General features: G+C 53.9%; 1 protein-coding gene across 1 annotated transcript in view; it reads right to left on the bottom strand.

The window, feature by feature from the left end:
* Positions 1–805: 805 nt before the first annotated feature.
* Positions 806–16,741, bottom strand: part of HPS4 (HPS4 biogenesis of lysosomal organelles complex 3 subunit 2) — a 27,818-nt gene continuing 11,882 nt past the window's right edge. Inside the window, exons 7-14 of the mRNA XM_047088419.1 lie at positions 16,096–16,190; positions 13,836–13,908; positions 12,891–12,927; positions 11,864–11,960; positions 10,453–11,344; positions 5,092–5,224; positions 4,490–4,598; positions 806–2,047 (exon numbers count right to left, since the gene is read on the bottom strand). Of these exons, the coding sequence (XP_046944375.1) occupies positions 1,876–2,047; positions 4,490–4,598; positions 5,092–5,224; positions 10,453–11,344; positions 11,864–11,960; positions 12,891–12,927; positions 13,836–13,908; positions 16,096–16,190 (1,608 nt within the window). The 3' untranslated portion in view covers positions 806–1,875. The remainder of the gene's footprint in view (positions 2,048–4,489; positions 4,599–5,091; positions 5,225–10,452; positions 11,345–11,863; positions 11,961–12,890; positions 12,928–13,835; positions 13,909–16,095; positions 16,191–16,741) is intronic.

Raw genomic sequence — 16,741 nt, 5'->3', positions numbered from 1 at the left:
GTGTTTTTTTTGAGGCTCAATGGCAGCCCTGAGAATGTAGAAGGAGAGAGAGGTTCCTGAAAGCAAACCCAGCAAGACTCAGGTCTGCAGATGGCATGACATCTAGGAAAGCCAAGCAACTTGCTCGTGAAACAGATCCGGTCTGGAAGAGTCCTTGAACTCGGGCAGTTAGCTGAGCTGAGAGGAAGCAGATGACCATGGGTTCCGGGCTCCAAATTCTGTCCCCGTTTCAATACGTGACAGGTTGTGATGCCCCTGAGCTCAGAGCTGGGTCCCTCGGAATTCTGGTGTCCCAGCGAGCAAGGTGGCAAAGCACGGCTATTTGAAAACACCCCACAGCAGGAAAGGACTGTGTGGTGTGTCCGTCAGTCATGGGAAGGTTCCTTGGCAGGCTGGCACAGAGGCTCATAGTGAATTTCTTCTTGGAAAATTTAGTGGAGCAGTAGGACAGTACATGTCTGCCCTAGCTTGGGGAATGGTCCTCCTCCATCTGGGAACAGGACCCTTGTAGGCTGGCCAGTGGCAGCAGGGACTCCAGGGAGAGGTGGAAGGAAGGGTGGCTGGGCCTGGTGTGCTGGGCCAGCCACGCTGACCTGGCACAGCAGCTGCGGCCGGTCACCCTCACGGACAGACCATTCTGAAGTGCGCCCGCACTCACCTGCCTGCGTCGGTTCAGGCATGGCAAACTGCGTCCGTGCCAAATGGGCGCATGTGCGTGCACACACACACACACACACACACACACACACACAATATCTTTACCTTAACTTTCTCACTAGAGAGGTCACCATGACTCACAACTCAATAGCATTTTGGGCTGTTTTATTTTTAGCCCTGGGCAACTCCTTTCAAGACAAGACACGGTCACAAACATTAGGCACTTGTTCACTAACATCAAACTATTAACATTGCAGTTTCCAAACGGAAGTCTCAGGTACTCCCAGTAAACAGTTCAGACCCTGGTAAAGATCTCATCCTGTGTTCTGTAACACATTATTGTAAACTTTCTGCCTGGAGCATGGGCCCGGGGACACGGATGAACGCTGCTCCCTTTCATGCAGCCCGCTGGAAAGCACAGTTTGGCTTTTGCCCCGTTTTGAGAACTCCTGTTTGAGGACCTTCACTGGAGAGGGGCCAGCTGCATGGCCCACGTCACACCAAAGGCGCACGGCCCGGTGTGCCATCACCCAGTTCCCGGGGCTCACGGCTACCTTAGAACCCCAGGCTCCCTCCCATGTTATCAAGACTTGCCCCCACTGTGGGTGTTCCAAAGAACAGAACAAAACTCCTGGTTTTGAATATAGTTCTAGAAGCATGCAAACGAGGTGCTTCTGGCATCCCTGCCTGCCTCCCTGCGTTGCGCGTCCAGACCTCCCGGGGGGGCCACTCCAAAGAACACCTACCTGAGGTGTGGGGGTTCGGTCTGCTGGCTGACAAATCCTACCCCCTGCAGCCCTGCCTCACACCGCCCCCTGGACTCAGGACAACAGGGTTGCAGAGAAAATGCTCGTGGTACTAGTTAGGGTCCAGATGCAATAGCAGCGAAAAGTGACAGGTGCCCAAGACCGTGTGTGACGGGACAACTACCTGGCCCTGCCCCTCTTTGGTTGGGAGCCAAAAGCACCCGGCCCGGCCGCAACCTAGCCAGCGTAACAAAGCCCTTTATTGCGTGCTCTAGGTCCGCTGACCCGAAGAACTACCTGCTCAAGCCCCAACCTACAAAAGGAGTGACACGCAAGCACGTATCATCATGTTCCTACAAGGGGAATGTGCCGAGGAAACTAGAACAGAGGGACTTTCAAGAAAGCGCAACTTCTTTGCTATTCGACTTGCTCATCCTCTCCTGGGGTGATGAACTTCCTGCCGCGGCCCGGTTCAGAGCAAGTTCACCCCGTGCTTCAGCAGCTTCTGCTTGGCTTTGCCGGGGAGGCTGAAGGCGCCGTCCTGCGGGCTCGGGAAGCCGGAGCTCCGCGCCGCCACTGCCAGCTGCTGGAAATAGGTCTCCTGGACGGGGCTGCAACAGGCGTACACGGCCGTGGAGGCGTTTCTGAGGGGGAAGAAAGAAGACAACGGTCCCAGGCTGCCTGGGCAGGCCTCTGACCACACAGAGACCTCGGGAGGTGCTCGGCAGGGGCCCAGCGACGCCAAATGCTGGCGGGGCGGGGGGGGGAGGGGGCAGCTGCTGCGGTTCGGGGTTCGACTTGCGCACTCGAGTTCCAGGCTTCGGTGCCAAGAGCCGTCTTCCTTCCTTTCGACTCTCTGGAGGCTGGCGCTGTCCGTGGCGGCCCTGGCCACAGAGCCCAAGGTTAGGGTAAGTGCAGGACTGTGCTGGCGGGTGCACGTTTGGCTGACAGCAGAGCAGCTCCGCCAAGCGCTCTCGGGCAGCCTGGCTCAGTCCTCACCCAGCCTTACACAGCAGCGGCGAGGGCACCCGGAGGCGCAGGGCTGGGCGATGCCGCCAGGCTGACGAGCACGGACAGTGTCCACGGAAGGCGGCTGGATGAGTGGGGGCAGTGAGGGCAGAGGAGAGGGCTGCGACATCAAGTGACAGGAAACCTGTCACAGAAGCGGAGGGAGGGGTGAGGGACCCGGGCAAAGGAGGACCCACTAGGGAGGAAGTGACTCCGGGGCCAGGCAACCACCTGGTTCCCTGATCCTGCCTGTCTCGGACTATTTCCCCGCTGGGCCTCAGTTTCTCCAAGTCTAGTAAAAGGGAGTGGAGTCAGGGACCCTGGGCCCAGCTCACTGGGATTGCTGCTTCCAGGGGAGGCAGGAGGAGAATCCCGTCTTCCTCCAGCTTCCCCCTCTGGGACCTCAAGGGGCCAGAAGGGTCCACCTGGCCTACGTGTTTTGTGGCACTTGCTAGACAGCGGGATGAGTCACAGACGAGTCCTCACAGGCACCCAGAGGGAGCACCGCGGCCTGGTGGCTACAGGCCTGGAGCTGGGCTCACACACGCATGATCCCAGCCCCGTGGCTTCCTAGCTGGGTGCCCCCTGGCCAAGTTACTCCTCCTGAGTCCCAGCTCTAAGTCCCAGATCTGCAAAATGGATATGACAACAGTGAATCCCATCGCTGAGACTTTTCTTGAGACTAAATGAGGAAAACACACAGAAACTGCTTAGTACATGGTGAGTGGTTAAGAAATGGTGGCTGCTGTTTCTGTTACTATTAAAATAAGCCACGGATGCCAACACAAAACCCCACTTGGCTCCAAAATACTGCAGGGCCACAAGGTGGTTAAGACATCCCAAGCTGACATTTGACTCATTTCCATCCCTCTCTAAACAACCCCCCCCCCACACACACACCCTGACACAACTGGTTCCCAAACCAGTGACTGTAAATGTCCCTCTAGGTTGCCAGCTTGGGGCAGCTCTGACTTAAAGCCAGGGGAGGCACATTTATTATGGGAAAATATCCTGAAATACTGACCCCCGGGTACAGGGCATTAGCACCACATCACCATGACGGCCGAGGCCCCCGTGTGCATCTGTGGGAGTCCAGCGCCCGCGCCCCTCCCTCTCGACCACCCTGCCCGCCCCTGAACTGGAAATATGGGGACACAATGGGCACTTCAGAGTCAGAGAGACGTGGGTTCAAATCCTGGCTCTGCCCCTTAATCAGAATGTGACCCTGGGACAAGTTGCTGATCCTTTTTGTGCTTCGGTATCCGCATCTATACAATGAAGAGGAAAAAACGCACTTTCCCAAATCGCTGCCAGGATTCGGTGGAATCACAGACATACAGTGGGCCCTCCCCTTCTGCCCTCTAACTTGCCTTATGTTCTCCTACCGGTTTCATTAGAGAAGCATGTAGGGAGAGAAAGGAGAACTCAGTTGGTTAAATACTATAAATTACAATGCTAATTTATGGAGCTATACCTACCAACATGGCGATGGGTAGGATACATCATAAAATGAAAAAAGAAACTTGTAAAAACAGCACGTTAGTGTGATCCTGTTTTCTAGAAGAAAAGCCATTAGCATAATGAAAATACTGACCGTCTATGTTTTATAAGCAAAAAAGCAAACCCCAAACAACAAAACCTGGAGTACGAGACACCAAACGATTATCTGTGGGGATCTTTTGGGTGTGTGGTGGGTGAGGGGAGGCGAACGTTTTACTTCACAGATTCGGATCAGTCTGTTTTGCTGTAAGCACATGACTCAGGTCAGATGGCAGCAACAGCACTCAGGCATCGCTCCAGGCAAGGGACAGAGGCCCCCTGTCCCCCCAAGGCGGTGGGGACCTCAGCTTTCCTCACTGTTGCAGCTTATCGTCTAAAGCACGTCCGAGCCCCAGGCAAGTCCCCAGAAAATACAGGACGTGGGAAAGCGTGACAGGAGGTGACGGCGGGCAGGGGAGTGGACCCAAGGAGAAGCACTGGAATGTTCTTCATTTTGTGATGTGTAAGGCTGTGGCCCGGACCCCTGGGAAGGCCACTCTGGGTGCAGGACTTCAAGAGGGACCCTGGGGGAAGCTCACCTGATGGTCATCTCATACAGCGCAGGCAGCCGGGCAAAGTCCGAGTGCATGAGGCCGACGGCCCGGAGAAAGCGGCGGTCCTGGGCGGTGGCCACCTGTGGCAGGTTCGCTTGTAGAAGAGGACACAGAGGTTGTGGCAGGGGACTCCCCCGGCCGACCAGCCCACCCCCAGCACTGTAGGCTGGGAGAGCGTGTGGCTCGCGGCCACGGGCGCAGGGGCCCAGGGTGTCGGCCACCTACGGCTGCCACCATGCCACGCAGCACGCGCTGTCCCTGTGAATGAGCAACGCCCGGTTTCCGCCCATGGATCCCACCGCTTTGAGGCAGACCTTATCACAGATATTTGAACATGTGTGTGCTTCTCTCCAAATGTTGGAGAAACAACCAAAAAAAGACAAATGAGTAAGGGAGTGTTTGCCAAGCGGATTCTAAACTCAGTGGGAGCTGGCTCCAAGCGAGAAAGCAGCCTCTTAACCGCGGTCCACAACTCCGGGCGGAGCACCAACAACGGGGCGCCGGCCCCGAGTATGAACCCACCCCCCCCCCCCACCCCCAACCCCCCACCGCGAGGAGACACCCTGGCCCCGCACGCCTCTCCTTACTGGTCAGCACATTCTGGATGCGGTCATAATGCGTGAAGTTGTACGTCCTGCTGGGGAAGGCAGCGGCGTCTTTGGGCAGCGTCTCCTTCAGGTGGACCTCCAGCCCGTTCAGGGACGCCAGGCTGCTGTGGTACTGCAGACGGGCAGTGGAGACTTAGGAATATCCCCGTGGCCATCCGATTGAGCAAAAACGACCCTTGGGGCGGCGCCTGGGCGGCTCAGTCGGCTAAGCATGCGACGCTCGGTTTCGGCTCAGGTCGTGATCTCACGGTTCGGGAGTTCAAGCCCTGAGTCAGGCGCCACGTGGAGAGTGCGGAACCTGCTTGGGATTCCCTCTCTCCCTCTCTCTCTGATCCTCCTCCGCTGGTACACGTGTGTGCACACACACTGTCTCTCAAAATAAATAAGTAAACTTAAAAAGAAAGGACTCTGACCGGCGTTTTTACCCGTTTTTAGGGAAGTACTAATTCTTGCCCTTATGTTTTAATGTTTTCCTAAAATGGCAGAAAAATCAGAAGACAGGTGAACGGAAAAGCTGAAAACGAAGCAGAGAAAAATGGTCCATAACCTGACTACATAGTCGTCGCCACTGCCGGCATCTTGGTACATCTTCTGACCGTGACTTTCCCGCCCGGGCACACATTTTCACAGCACGGGTGGCCGGTCCCACCCCCAGTGCTTCTCGCCAGGAGCCTGGGCTGAAAAGCACCCCCCCCCGACCGTCTACAGTGAGTTTGCCTCTCTCTGGGGCATCTAGAATAGTACCAACCACACCCCCAAACAGGGGTCAGATGGACTTCTGTGCTCTGTGGTTCAGAGGAGGAATCTGGTTGAGGAAAGCTGTCTGGGAGGGGAGGCCCAACCACCTGTATTTTAAAACAACCTCCCAGGACGAGTCATGTGCAGGTACAGCTGAGAACACAGAACTACACCATTTTGTAGGATTCTTTCTTTTTTTTTTTTTTTTTTTAACATTTACTTATTTTTGAGACAGAGAGAGGCAGAGCATGAACAGGGGAGGGACAGAGAGAGAGGGAGACACAGAATCCAAAGCAGGCTCCAGGCTCTGAGCTGTCAGCACAGAGCCCGACATGGGGCTCGAACCCACGGACCGTGAGATCATGACCTGAGCCGAAGTCGGACGCTTAACCGACTGAGCCACCCAGGCGCCCCGTAGGATTCTTTCTTTATAGAATAAAAATGGGATCAAACCATAAATAACGATTGATGTGAGTTTTATAGCTTAATGATACAGCATGAACTATGCTCTCCGTCCTTAAAACTATTCTCTTGCAACGTCAAATATCATTCTCCAACGGCTGTCTGGTAGTCTTTGAGTTCCGCTTTGGACTTGACCAAATACATCGGTCACAGCCTGAGGGACTCGGTCTGAAGCAGGGCCCCCTCCCGCCCCTGTCCTGAGGCTGCTTTGGCCACGAGAAGGCCACCGCCGCCCCGGGGAAGCAGGTGGCTCATCCTGGCCAGATGATCAGGGGCAAGTTAACTGAATTTTCTGTGTCTCACTTTTTTTTTCCATCTGCAAAATGGGACGACGACAGGGCTGTTGAGTGCAGTAAGTGAAAATAACACACATAAAAGTCCACTGTAAGCTCTGAAAGTGCTACCCTGGGGGAAAGGCATTTTTACAGAGTCAAGAAAGAGAAAGTTATCGTCAAAGAAGAGGGATCTTTTTAATGGGCACTTTTAACCACCACTCGTCTGTGGACTGTTACTCAACAGCCGTGTAGAAAAATAAGCACACGTGAAAAGTACAGAGTTGGAAGTGTACTGGGCTCATGTTAGTTCTTCTCTCTGAGTGTCTTAGAAGTGATTTGCGGGGCACCTGGGTGGCTCAGTTGGTTGAGCGTCTGACTTCAGCTCAGGTCACAATCTCGTGGTTTGTGAGTTCGAGCCCCGCATCAGGCTCTGTGCTGATAGCTGGGAGCCTGGAGCCTGCTTCAGATTCCATGTCTCTGTCTCTCTCTGCCCCTCCCCCACTTGTGCTCTGTCTCTCAAAAATGAATGTTAAAAATAAATAAATAAATAAATAAATAAATAAATAAAAAAGAAGTGATTTTCAAAGGCAATACATCTGCACACAAGGGTTCAACCTTTATATCCGCAGCGCCTAGCACAGTGCCAGGCCCCTAGTAGGTACATGACAAACATCAACACAGTGAGCAGATAAAGGGGCAGATCCAATGCAAGCACATCCCACTTATGGGCTATTGCATTTAAACTGAGGTGTGTGGTAAAAAAGTCAAAGGACCCATGCTCAGGGATCTCCTGGTCCAATCATCGCTATAGCATAACAGACACAGCCCTTCACCGATGCTAACGAGCCTATCTGAATAGATGGGTGCACACACCCGCACAACCCCTCACCAGGAAATCAGACTACAGCCTCGCTGGAAGTTTCTGGACCTCAGGAAACTCATAACCGTCATCCCTTCCATCCTGAGCTGGTGCCCAAAGGAGGGGATAATGGGGACAGAAAGTGAGGTGTGCTAAAACCCGAGTTTTTCCTGTGGGTACTGAACTCTGCTTCTGGAATTTTCTGCCCAAATTGTAGTCAAGGTAAAATCACTTAAGCAAAAACACACATTCACACGATGTTGTGTCAAATGATATGCAGACGAGTTTTTACTGGGAACCAATGCTGTCATCTATATGAGGGGTCAGCAAACCATGGCCCGGGTGCCAAATCCAGCCAATTGCCTGTTTTCATAGAGCCTGAGAGCTAAGCATGGTTTTTACAAATTTATATGGTTAGGGAAAAAAAAATCAAAAGAATAATATTGTGACATATGAATATCATACGAAGTTCCAATTTCCGTATCCATGAGTAACGTATTATTGGAACACAGCCACTATGTTTATTTACATATTGTCTGTGATTGTTATTGTCTTACAAGAGCAAAGCCGAATAATTGTACAAAGCTGAAAATATGTGCTAGGTCTTGCTTTACATTCCAAGTTTGCCAAGCCCTGATATATGCTAACACACACGTGATCCCCATGACGGCCCCAGGATATATGAAGCTGGGCTGATTCCTGGACCCTCCAACTTCTAATCCACGGTAAAGCAAGGGGCCTGAATGTCAGCATGTGCCAAAATGTGCTGAAGAAATGATGCAATAACATGCACTCACCCAAAGCACTAGTTTCACGGGGGACAGGTGCATTTTCATGAGGTATTTTGTGCTAACACCGTGGCACTAACCTCAAGCCTCATCTACTGTGCACAGACAGCTCAAAGCCCTACTGTAGCAATGAGTAACTGATCTGATCACTGTACTTGAAGGTCGGTGAGATTATCTTGGGTTTTGAGAAGGAAACCATTGGTGGCTCTATGCTGCCCCCTGGTGTGAGCGTACTCCGTTTTCTCTGAACCATTCCCCACCTCTCTCAGCGGCTCCCCCCACACCCCTTTCCACCTGCTCCCCACCCCCGGCCGAGGCAAACACGAAGAGGTGGCAGATCATCTGCTGAAAGACGAGTTGGCAAATGGCACGAGGATGACCTGGTGGTGTGTAACGTGACCAAGGAGCCCTTTCAAAGAGGGCGGGGGAGGGGGTGTCCTCACTGCCACATCTGAACTGTAGTTTACCATTCTTCAGGGGACTGGCTTTTCTAGACAGCAACAGAGGGTCTGGAGGGAAATCAGGTCAAGTGTTTTGGGTGCAGGCCCAGGACAAAAAGGCAATAAAACATCTCTCCCAATTATAAAACAGGCAACCTCTGGGCTTGGTCAACAAAACCTGCTCTCAAAACGGCAAGCCGATCAAAGTTATTCCTGACGCTTTTTAGAAAAGACGAGTTTTTCTTCTTCATTAAGCTGCCTCTCTTTCCTGGGGCCCACCCATCTGTTTCTCCTTTGCATGAAAGCCCACAGAGGCCGCTGTCCTGATATGGAGGACCTGCTCGTGATAAACCAAGTCACACCCCTTGAGGGTCAGATCAGTGGGGGAACAGACAGGCGGGGGCGGCGAGACGAGGAACAAACAAAAATTCCGGACCCTCCACTCCCATCAGGTCTCCCGACGAGGCTGTTTTCTTCCTGGTAGAACGGGGATTACAGTGCCTACCCCCAGTGCTGTTCTCAGGCTTGGCTGAAGTAACAGATGTAAAGGCTTCAGCATACAGTGAATGCAGAATACATTTTAATCTACTTCCTTCCTCAGGAGCAGCCTGTGCTATTTTTTCTTTTTCTTTTTTTCTTTTTTTTTTGGTGGGGGAAAAGTAAAGGTATCATATCCACTTCACTGCACCTGAATGCTGGGCCTTCAAAACAACCTGTCTACGGCTTGGCACGAAGCAGAAGAGGCCATGAAAACCAAGGCATCGGGGAGAGGACGCCCACAGAACCACCACCATGCATGCCCGTGCAGTGTCAGAAGGAGACAGATAAGTCACTCAGAGCTGCGGGGAAGGAGGGTGCGGGAAGCGAACAGGCCGCCCTGGGTACTGCGGGGTCTGTGGAGCGGGGAGATAAGCCAGCCAGGGCTGGAGAGGGGCAGCGGCTTGCCTCGGGGCTCTGTGCAGAGGAAGCTGCCTTCCCTCCCCGCTCTGTGCTCCAAGGTGACCCGCTCACTTATGGAGGGTCACCAGCCCTGCATGCTAATGAGATCAGCTTAGAATAATATAGATTTAAGAACAAAAACAAGGCAAGCCCCAGGACACCATCTGCCCTGCAGCAACTTCTGCCAACTAAGGCAAGACTGTTACTATAGCAACTGGATCTCCAGCGTGGGCCTAAGCTCCAAGCTAGGAGCAGGTCAGTTCACTGCTACAAGCAGGGAAGGGGCTGGAATGCTCGAAGGGGAGCCTTCCGGAGCCAGTCAGCATTTCAGATGTCCAAGGTCCTTTAGGAAGGAGCTACAGATCACCGCGGTTCGGTGCAGGGAGACTACGGCCTCCAGAACACTCCCCACCCAGGCTGTGGCACGTGCAGAGGACAGACTCCAGCCGACACAGAACCCGCAGGTGCCCGGGCTGGGAAGTGAGGCCCCGGGGGACGGGAGTGAGGGGAGGTGGGGAACGCACAACGGCTGTGCTCCCGGTCTCCACCTGCCAGTACCCCCCACACTGCCGAGGGGGAACCAGAGCAGCCCTGCGCTCTGGGAAACTGGAGGAAGCAGGGAAGGGCCAGAGAACGGACTCCTGTTGGACACCCCAGCCCCCGGCACTGTGCTCTGCGCTGGACGACTCGTCCCCACGAACCCAGGGCGTAGGTACCACCCTCATCCCCTCCTTGTAGAGCGGGACTTCGGTGCAAGGTCACGCGGCACCTGTGTGCCGCCCTGAGGGGAGCACCTTCCTGCCCGTCCCCTCCCAGCAGACAGGTCTGTGCACACTCACCACCTCCTCGATGGCTGCGTCGTCGCCCAGCAGCGGCTCCTCGGCCAGCAGGGACAGCACCAGCCCGTTGACATCGTGGGTGTAGAGGTTCATCGGCACAAGCCCCTCATGGGATGTGGGGGCTGACCTCGGGTCATTTCTGTCTGCAGAGGGACCGTCGTCCTGAGACTCTGCCAAGTCAGAGCCGCCGGGTGTTGAGCGGCTGTCACGAACCCCAACAGGCTGCTCTGTGCCTCGTTCGCCCACGGGAAGCATGGTTCCTTCCTGCCTCGAGTCTGAGCAAGGCCATGACCACGACCTGCTCGTCCTTCCAGGGAGGCGGTCTTCCCTGGGAGAGGGGGCTGGGCTGCTGTCCCCTGGAAGGTCGTTGTGCCGCTCCAGGGCTCCGTTCTGGGGGGGGATCTCAGGAGTGGACAGAGACAGGAAGCTGCTGAGGGCATCAGGCGGCTTGGGTTCCTGGCTGCCAGAGTCATTGGCACATTCCTCAAAGCAAGGACTGCCACCATCTGGGGCACACGTACTCGGGAGGGCAAAATAACCCGGGCACATTCCTGTTTCCCGAGCTTCTGGAATGTGGATCTCAGACAAGTCCGGTTCCTCCTCCGCCCAGGGCAGACGAGGTTCCCTCGCCAGGGAGCCGCGGAGACCAGGACCCTTGTCCCTGGCCGGGCTGTGCTGTCTTGCAGGCTTGACGTTCTCCAGATCATGGCCAGGCAAGCGCCTGTTCTCCCCCTTGCCATCTGGCCATGCTACGTCAGGACCCGTAGGCTCGGGAGTGGTTGCCAACGTCCAGGCCGCAGATCCCACGTGGCCAGTGGCGTTTTCGGTGGGGGCAGATGTGCTCCAACACTGGGCTGAGTGCTCCTGGAGTCCGGCCGGCGGGGCAGCCAAGCTAGCAAACCAGACAGACGTGACGGAGGGGCGCCCGACTGAGGGCAGGACAGGTGCCCTTCCCCAGGGGAGACTGAAGCATCGCTTCTCTAAAGAGCAGGGCCCTCGGTGACAAGTGGGTGCCCAAGGCCACAGAGCCCAAGAGGCCATCGTGGTCAATCCACAGGAGTAAAAGTAAGGCGATGTCTGGCCCTCGGGGCTTCACGCGGTGCTACGAGACCGCGTACTGGCAACGGCAGGGCCCCTGCTGAATGACAGCCACCCTGCCTGGAAGTCTACTTTGAGTCGAGCCTTACGCTAGATGTTGTACGTACGCTATTTCCAATTTTGACTCCGAGCCCGTGAAGTAGGTTATTACTGGGTCCGATTTACAGCCAGGGAATGGACTTGCCCAAGGTCACACAGCTGGTAAGCGGCAGAGCTGGGACCTGAAACCCACACCAATCTCGCGAGGCCAGCCGCCCCAGGTGCCCCTTCCATAGCAGAGCGTGGGGAAGATGGAAGGTTGGCCTGTTTGTACCTCGTTTCCTGCTCCATTGGGAACTCGTGGAGACTGATGGCTTCCTCTTCGGTCAGGAACACAGGCATGATCTGGACATTTGCAGGGAGTGCCGCTCCTAGAATCACAAAGCAACACAGGGCTCTGCCATGGGCCGGGAAGATGGAGGGACAGTAACTACACTTGGGGTGACCCATCCAAACGACACGCCGACTTGGGAGAGCCGCCCCGACACACTCCTCAGCCCAGAACAAAAGCCCCGAAACCGCAGCTAGAGTTCTGTGCCCGGTGGGGAGGGAGCTCTCATGGGCAGCTTTATTCCTCGCTGTGGATAACGGTGACTTGGGGGAAGAAAAGCTACTGGCACTTAAAAAACGAACAAAAACAGAATAAAAGCTGGAAAAATCTCCTCCAACTGACAAAAGGGATCTGCCCTAACTTATGCTTCAAACTAAAACAAAATCACCCGCTCAGGGATGCCCCTACATCCTGCAGAAGGTCTTTCTGGCAACTGCTGTTTCTCCTGGTCTCCTGTAACCATGATCCCCTGGACCTCGTTTGGGCAGTCCTGACAATGAGGTGGTGAGCATCTGAAAACAGGGATTGGAAAGGTACACGTAGACTCAGGAGCTTTACTACTAGGATTCTGATGGGTAACTTTGTTCTTTTAAGTTACAAAAAAAATTTTTTAATATTTACTTATTTTTGGGAGACAGAGAAACAGAGTGCAAGCAGGGGAGGGGCAGAGAGAGAGGGAAACACAGAATCCAAAACAGGCCCCACGCTCCGAGCTGTCAGCACAGAGCCTGACGTGGGGCTCGAAGCCATGAACCGTGAGGTCATGACCTGAGCCGACGTCGGATGTTTGACCGACTGAGCCACCCAGGCGCCCAGGGTAACTTTGTTCTTAAAGCTCTAGTCTGTTTCCCTAATCTCTGAGCACAGGAAGTAACGCACGGGACCGCTGGGCCTCTCCCGTGACTTGTGTAGGGACAGGCGGCATAAAAGGCTATGTTCTCAAGAGGCAGCGATGCACCTTGCTACTTACCATGTTCCTGCAGGGCACCCCCTCCTGCAGGTATTCTCTGAAAATAAACACACACAGAAGTTGGCTCCGGGTTCCGCCTTCTCCTCCGGACCGAATCATCGGCACTGTGTGGTGCCATCTGCTCGTAAAATGTAGCCAGGCCCAGAACGCTTGCCCCGGCCACATGCCAGCAGCGAAGCAGACGGCACAGAAGCTCCCCCAAGCTGCTTGCTCTCCACCACGGCCGGGGTCAGGCGAGAACCTGCGCCTCCCCAGGCCGCGGCTCCCCGCAAACGCACATCAGGCTTCACGGCCTGATCTATTTCCCTCCTCCGGGAATGAGGGCGAGGATTCCTGGTGTCTTTTCCACCTCGGGAGAACTCACCTGCCGTGGTATTCCCATGCCTGCCGCAGCCCCGACGTGGAACGCACACACATTCCACCGTAACAAATACAGAAACGTCCAGGACCCTCATGATAAAGGATGTGACCTAAACCAAATGCTGTGCTAGATCTCTCTTGTTTATTCTGATTCACAGTCAAGGTGACAAGCCTAATTTTCTCTGAAACTGGGAATTTTCTCAAAAGAGCTTTCCAGACAATTCATCCGAAGGTTCCCAAACAACCCACAAAAAAAAAACAAAAAAACAAAAAAAAAACGAAAACTCTTCCGGCCAGCATGACTTTCGCTCCTAAGAAACGGTGGCTTTCTTTCTTTTTTAGTGGCTTTTTAAAAAACTCATGTTTCAAGTTATATAATTGTACTTGAGACAAAAATCAGCTCCCCAATCACATAGACTTCCCTCACCCACAAGCTAATACTGTTAATCTTGGGTATATTTTCCTTCAAGGTTATGCATTTTTTTAAATGCCTTGAAATCACAGCACATAAAACTCTATTTTTCTGCTTAAGAGACTAAGGCTGTGGACGAAGCATCCCAGCCAGGTGGGTGGACTTTACAATACCTGGTCCCGAGGTGCAGCTGGATGGATCAGGACCTTAGCCGTGAGGGATGGTGGGAGCTGGGTGCTAACAATCCTAGGTCACAGGAGCAAGAACAAAAACAAGGACACCATGAGACAAAATACACTGCAGGATTCTTAACACCCCATGTTGGCGAGGGTCTTGGGGACACAGCCAATGGGAGTTTCAGCTGACAAAGCCCTTATGGAGGGCACTCTGGCCATTCCTACCTAACTTCAGAATGTCCAAACGCTTTGACCTGCCTTGTACCAAGATGCATACTTAAGAGTATTCATTACAGGGGCACCTGTGTGGCTCAGTCGGTTAAGCATCTGACTCTTGATTTCGGTTCACGTCATGATCTCACAGTTCGTGAGTTCGAGCCCCACATCAGACTCTACAGACTACTTGATGTTCTGTCTCCCTCTCTCTCTCTGCCCCTCCCCTGTTCGCTCTCTAAATCTCTCTCAAAACAGGGGTGCCTAGGTGGCTCAGTCAGTTAAGTATCTGACTTTGGCTAAGGTCAAGATCTCATGGTTCATGGGTTCGAGCCCCGCATCGGGCTCTGTGATGACAGCTCAGAGCCTGGAGCCTGCTTCGGATTCTGTGTCTCCCTCTCTCTCTGCCCCTCCCACGCTCGCTCTCTCTCTCTCTCTCTCATACACACACAAAAATAAACATTAAAAAATTTAAATCTCTCTCAAAATAAATAAAAATAAACTTTAAAAAAAAGAGTTACATGCTACAGAAAAAATGGTAAAATAGTCACAAAATGGATGAACACTTAAATGTCCATCGAAAAGAATACGCAGTGAAGTGAATCACGGCACAGCTGTAATACCAAAAACCGTGCAGCAATTACAAGAATGAAGTGGATCGGCATGGACGGATAAATCTCTACTGTACACGTTGAGGAACCGTATGGGCCCGTTGACAGAGGCAGCAAAAATAAACAGAAGCAACATATGTGACGTTGTACTGGAACCACATGGAAAAGCAAAGGATACAGATCAAACTGCTAGCAGCAGCAAAAATGCGTTCGTGCATTAGGAGTCTGATTTAAAAATACACCAGAAATGCAACATAAGGGGAAAATACCATTCTTGATGCAAGGCCACTGGTAAGCCTGGAGGCACCACAAGCAGGTTCGGAACCATCATAATGAGAGGGGCGCCTGGGTGGCTCAGTTGGTTAAGCATCTGATTTCAGCTCAAGTCATGATCTTGCAGTTTGTGGGTTCAAGCCCCGCATCAGGCTCTGTGTTGACAGGTCATATGCTGGAGCCTGCTTCTAACTTGTGTCTCCCTCTCTCTCTCTGCCTCTCCCCCACTCACACTCTGGCTCTCTCTCAAAAATAAACATTAAAAAAAAATTTTTTTTTTAAAGAGCCATCATAATGAGACAACGGGGAAAGCATGAGGGTCTGCCGTGCCGAGGGCCACCGGAAAGCAGGGCCTGTGCTCCGTCTGTCCACATCTGCCCTCTCTTTTCATTCTCCACAAAGGTTCTTTCCCAGTAGAGAAAATTCGGCAAGCAACCTGTCCGAAGCCAGGACTGGAAACCCACCAGGCTGTCAGGCCCCAGACCTTCTCCAGTCACACATTCATCCAGGCATCAGAAAGCTCTGGATGCAAGCAGTGGCCGTCCATGAGGAGAGTGGCCTCAGACCACACGTGGAGGGGCCCTCAGGCACTCGGGCTCACTCTGATGCCCTCAACCACATGAAGAGGTGTGGGGAGATCTCAGAGGCCAGCAAGAGATGGACCCAGCCAGGCGGCAGGCAGGAGCCCAAGCAGAAGCAGGTGAGGCCGCTCTGTGCTGTGCAGAACCGGCCGCGGAAGGGCAGCAGGGCCCCAGGCAGCGGGAGGGGGCCGCAGCAGGGCCCCAGGCAGCGGGAGGGGGCCGCAGCAGGCTCCCACACCCCTTCCCCTCCAGTGCTGTCAGCAAGCTGGGGCGCCCCGAGTCAGCACTTTGTAGACTGATGACTATAAAAGCACGCCCCGTCACGAGACTCACGCGGATCTCTCTAAAATGTGCCTTTTACATTCCTAGCCCTTTTCTGGACATGATGGCCAATTTCCCAGTGTGGCCGAAAGACAGGTATGTGCCCTAAGTCAAATCTCGACTATCTGACATTTGCCAAAGCAGCCCTCTTGGCACGGGCCAGGGACGGGGCTCCCGGCCCGTGATCTGGAGGAGGCCGGGCCGGTCTGGCTCGGCAGCAGGGGGCTGGGGTGTGGGGGAGACGCTGGCGTTACTCACAGTCCCTTGTAGAGGATACAGCCGGCCAGAATGTGAGGCGAGCGCTGGCACGTCTGCAGAATGAGGGCTGCCTTCAGCAACAACAGGGGCTCCACCTATGCAGGGCAAGAGGCACACCCACAAATCAGCGTGCTCACCATCGGCAAAGGTGGAGAGAGCAGGGGGCTTCATAGAACACGTGGACAGGTCCTAACACAAAACTGGGGAAAAGGACAATGTGCCACGTGGTAAAATCCGTGTCACGCCTTGGGTCTATGTTCCACCTCTCTTATCCGGAACCCCGGCCGACACGAAATGCCCAATTCTTGGAACGAGGAGGCTCCTGCAGAAGCGAGGAGGTGCGGCGAATATGGCACACGGCCACTCGTGGGGACAAGGTAGGTCTCCCTCAGGAGAAGGACTACGGATGCTGAGACCAGGAGGCAGTGGGAGAGGGGAACCCACCCCTCAAACACACAGCATGGCACCAGGTAAAGCCACACACCCCCTCCTCTCCCCTCCCTCTCAAGCACAAGCCACAGAGCTGGCTTCGTATCCCACCAAGTCCCATAACTCTGTCCCGTCACATAAAATGAAAGCATCAAGGTCTCTCATTCAGGGAAATAATCCTCAACTCGACGTTCCTTGCAAGGAGTCCGTGCCTAGA

The sequence above is a fragment of the Lynx rufus genome, unplaced genomic scaffold (assembly GCF_022079265.1).
Source record: "Lynx rufus isolate CCGP_SWC_20201006 ecotype Redwood Valley unplaced genomic scaffold, mLynRuf1.p SCAF_24, whole genome shotgun sequence".
Classification (NCBI taxonomy): Eukaryota; Metazoa; Chordata; class Mammalia; order Carnivora; family Felidae; genus Lynx; species Lynx rufus.
Note: the sequence above shows the minus strand (reverse complement) of the source record. Positions and strands in the feature narration are given on the sequence as shown.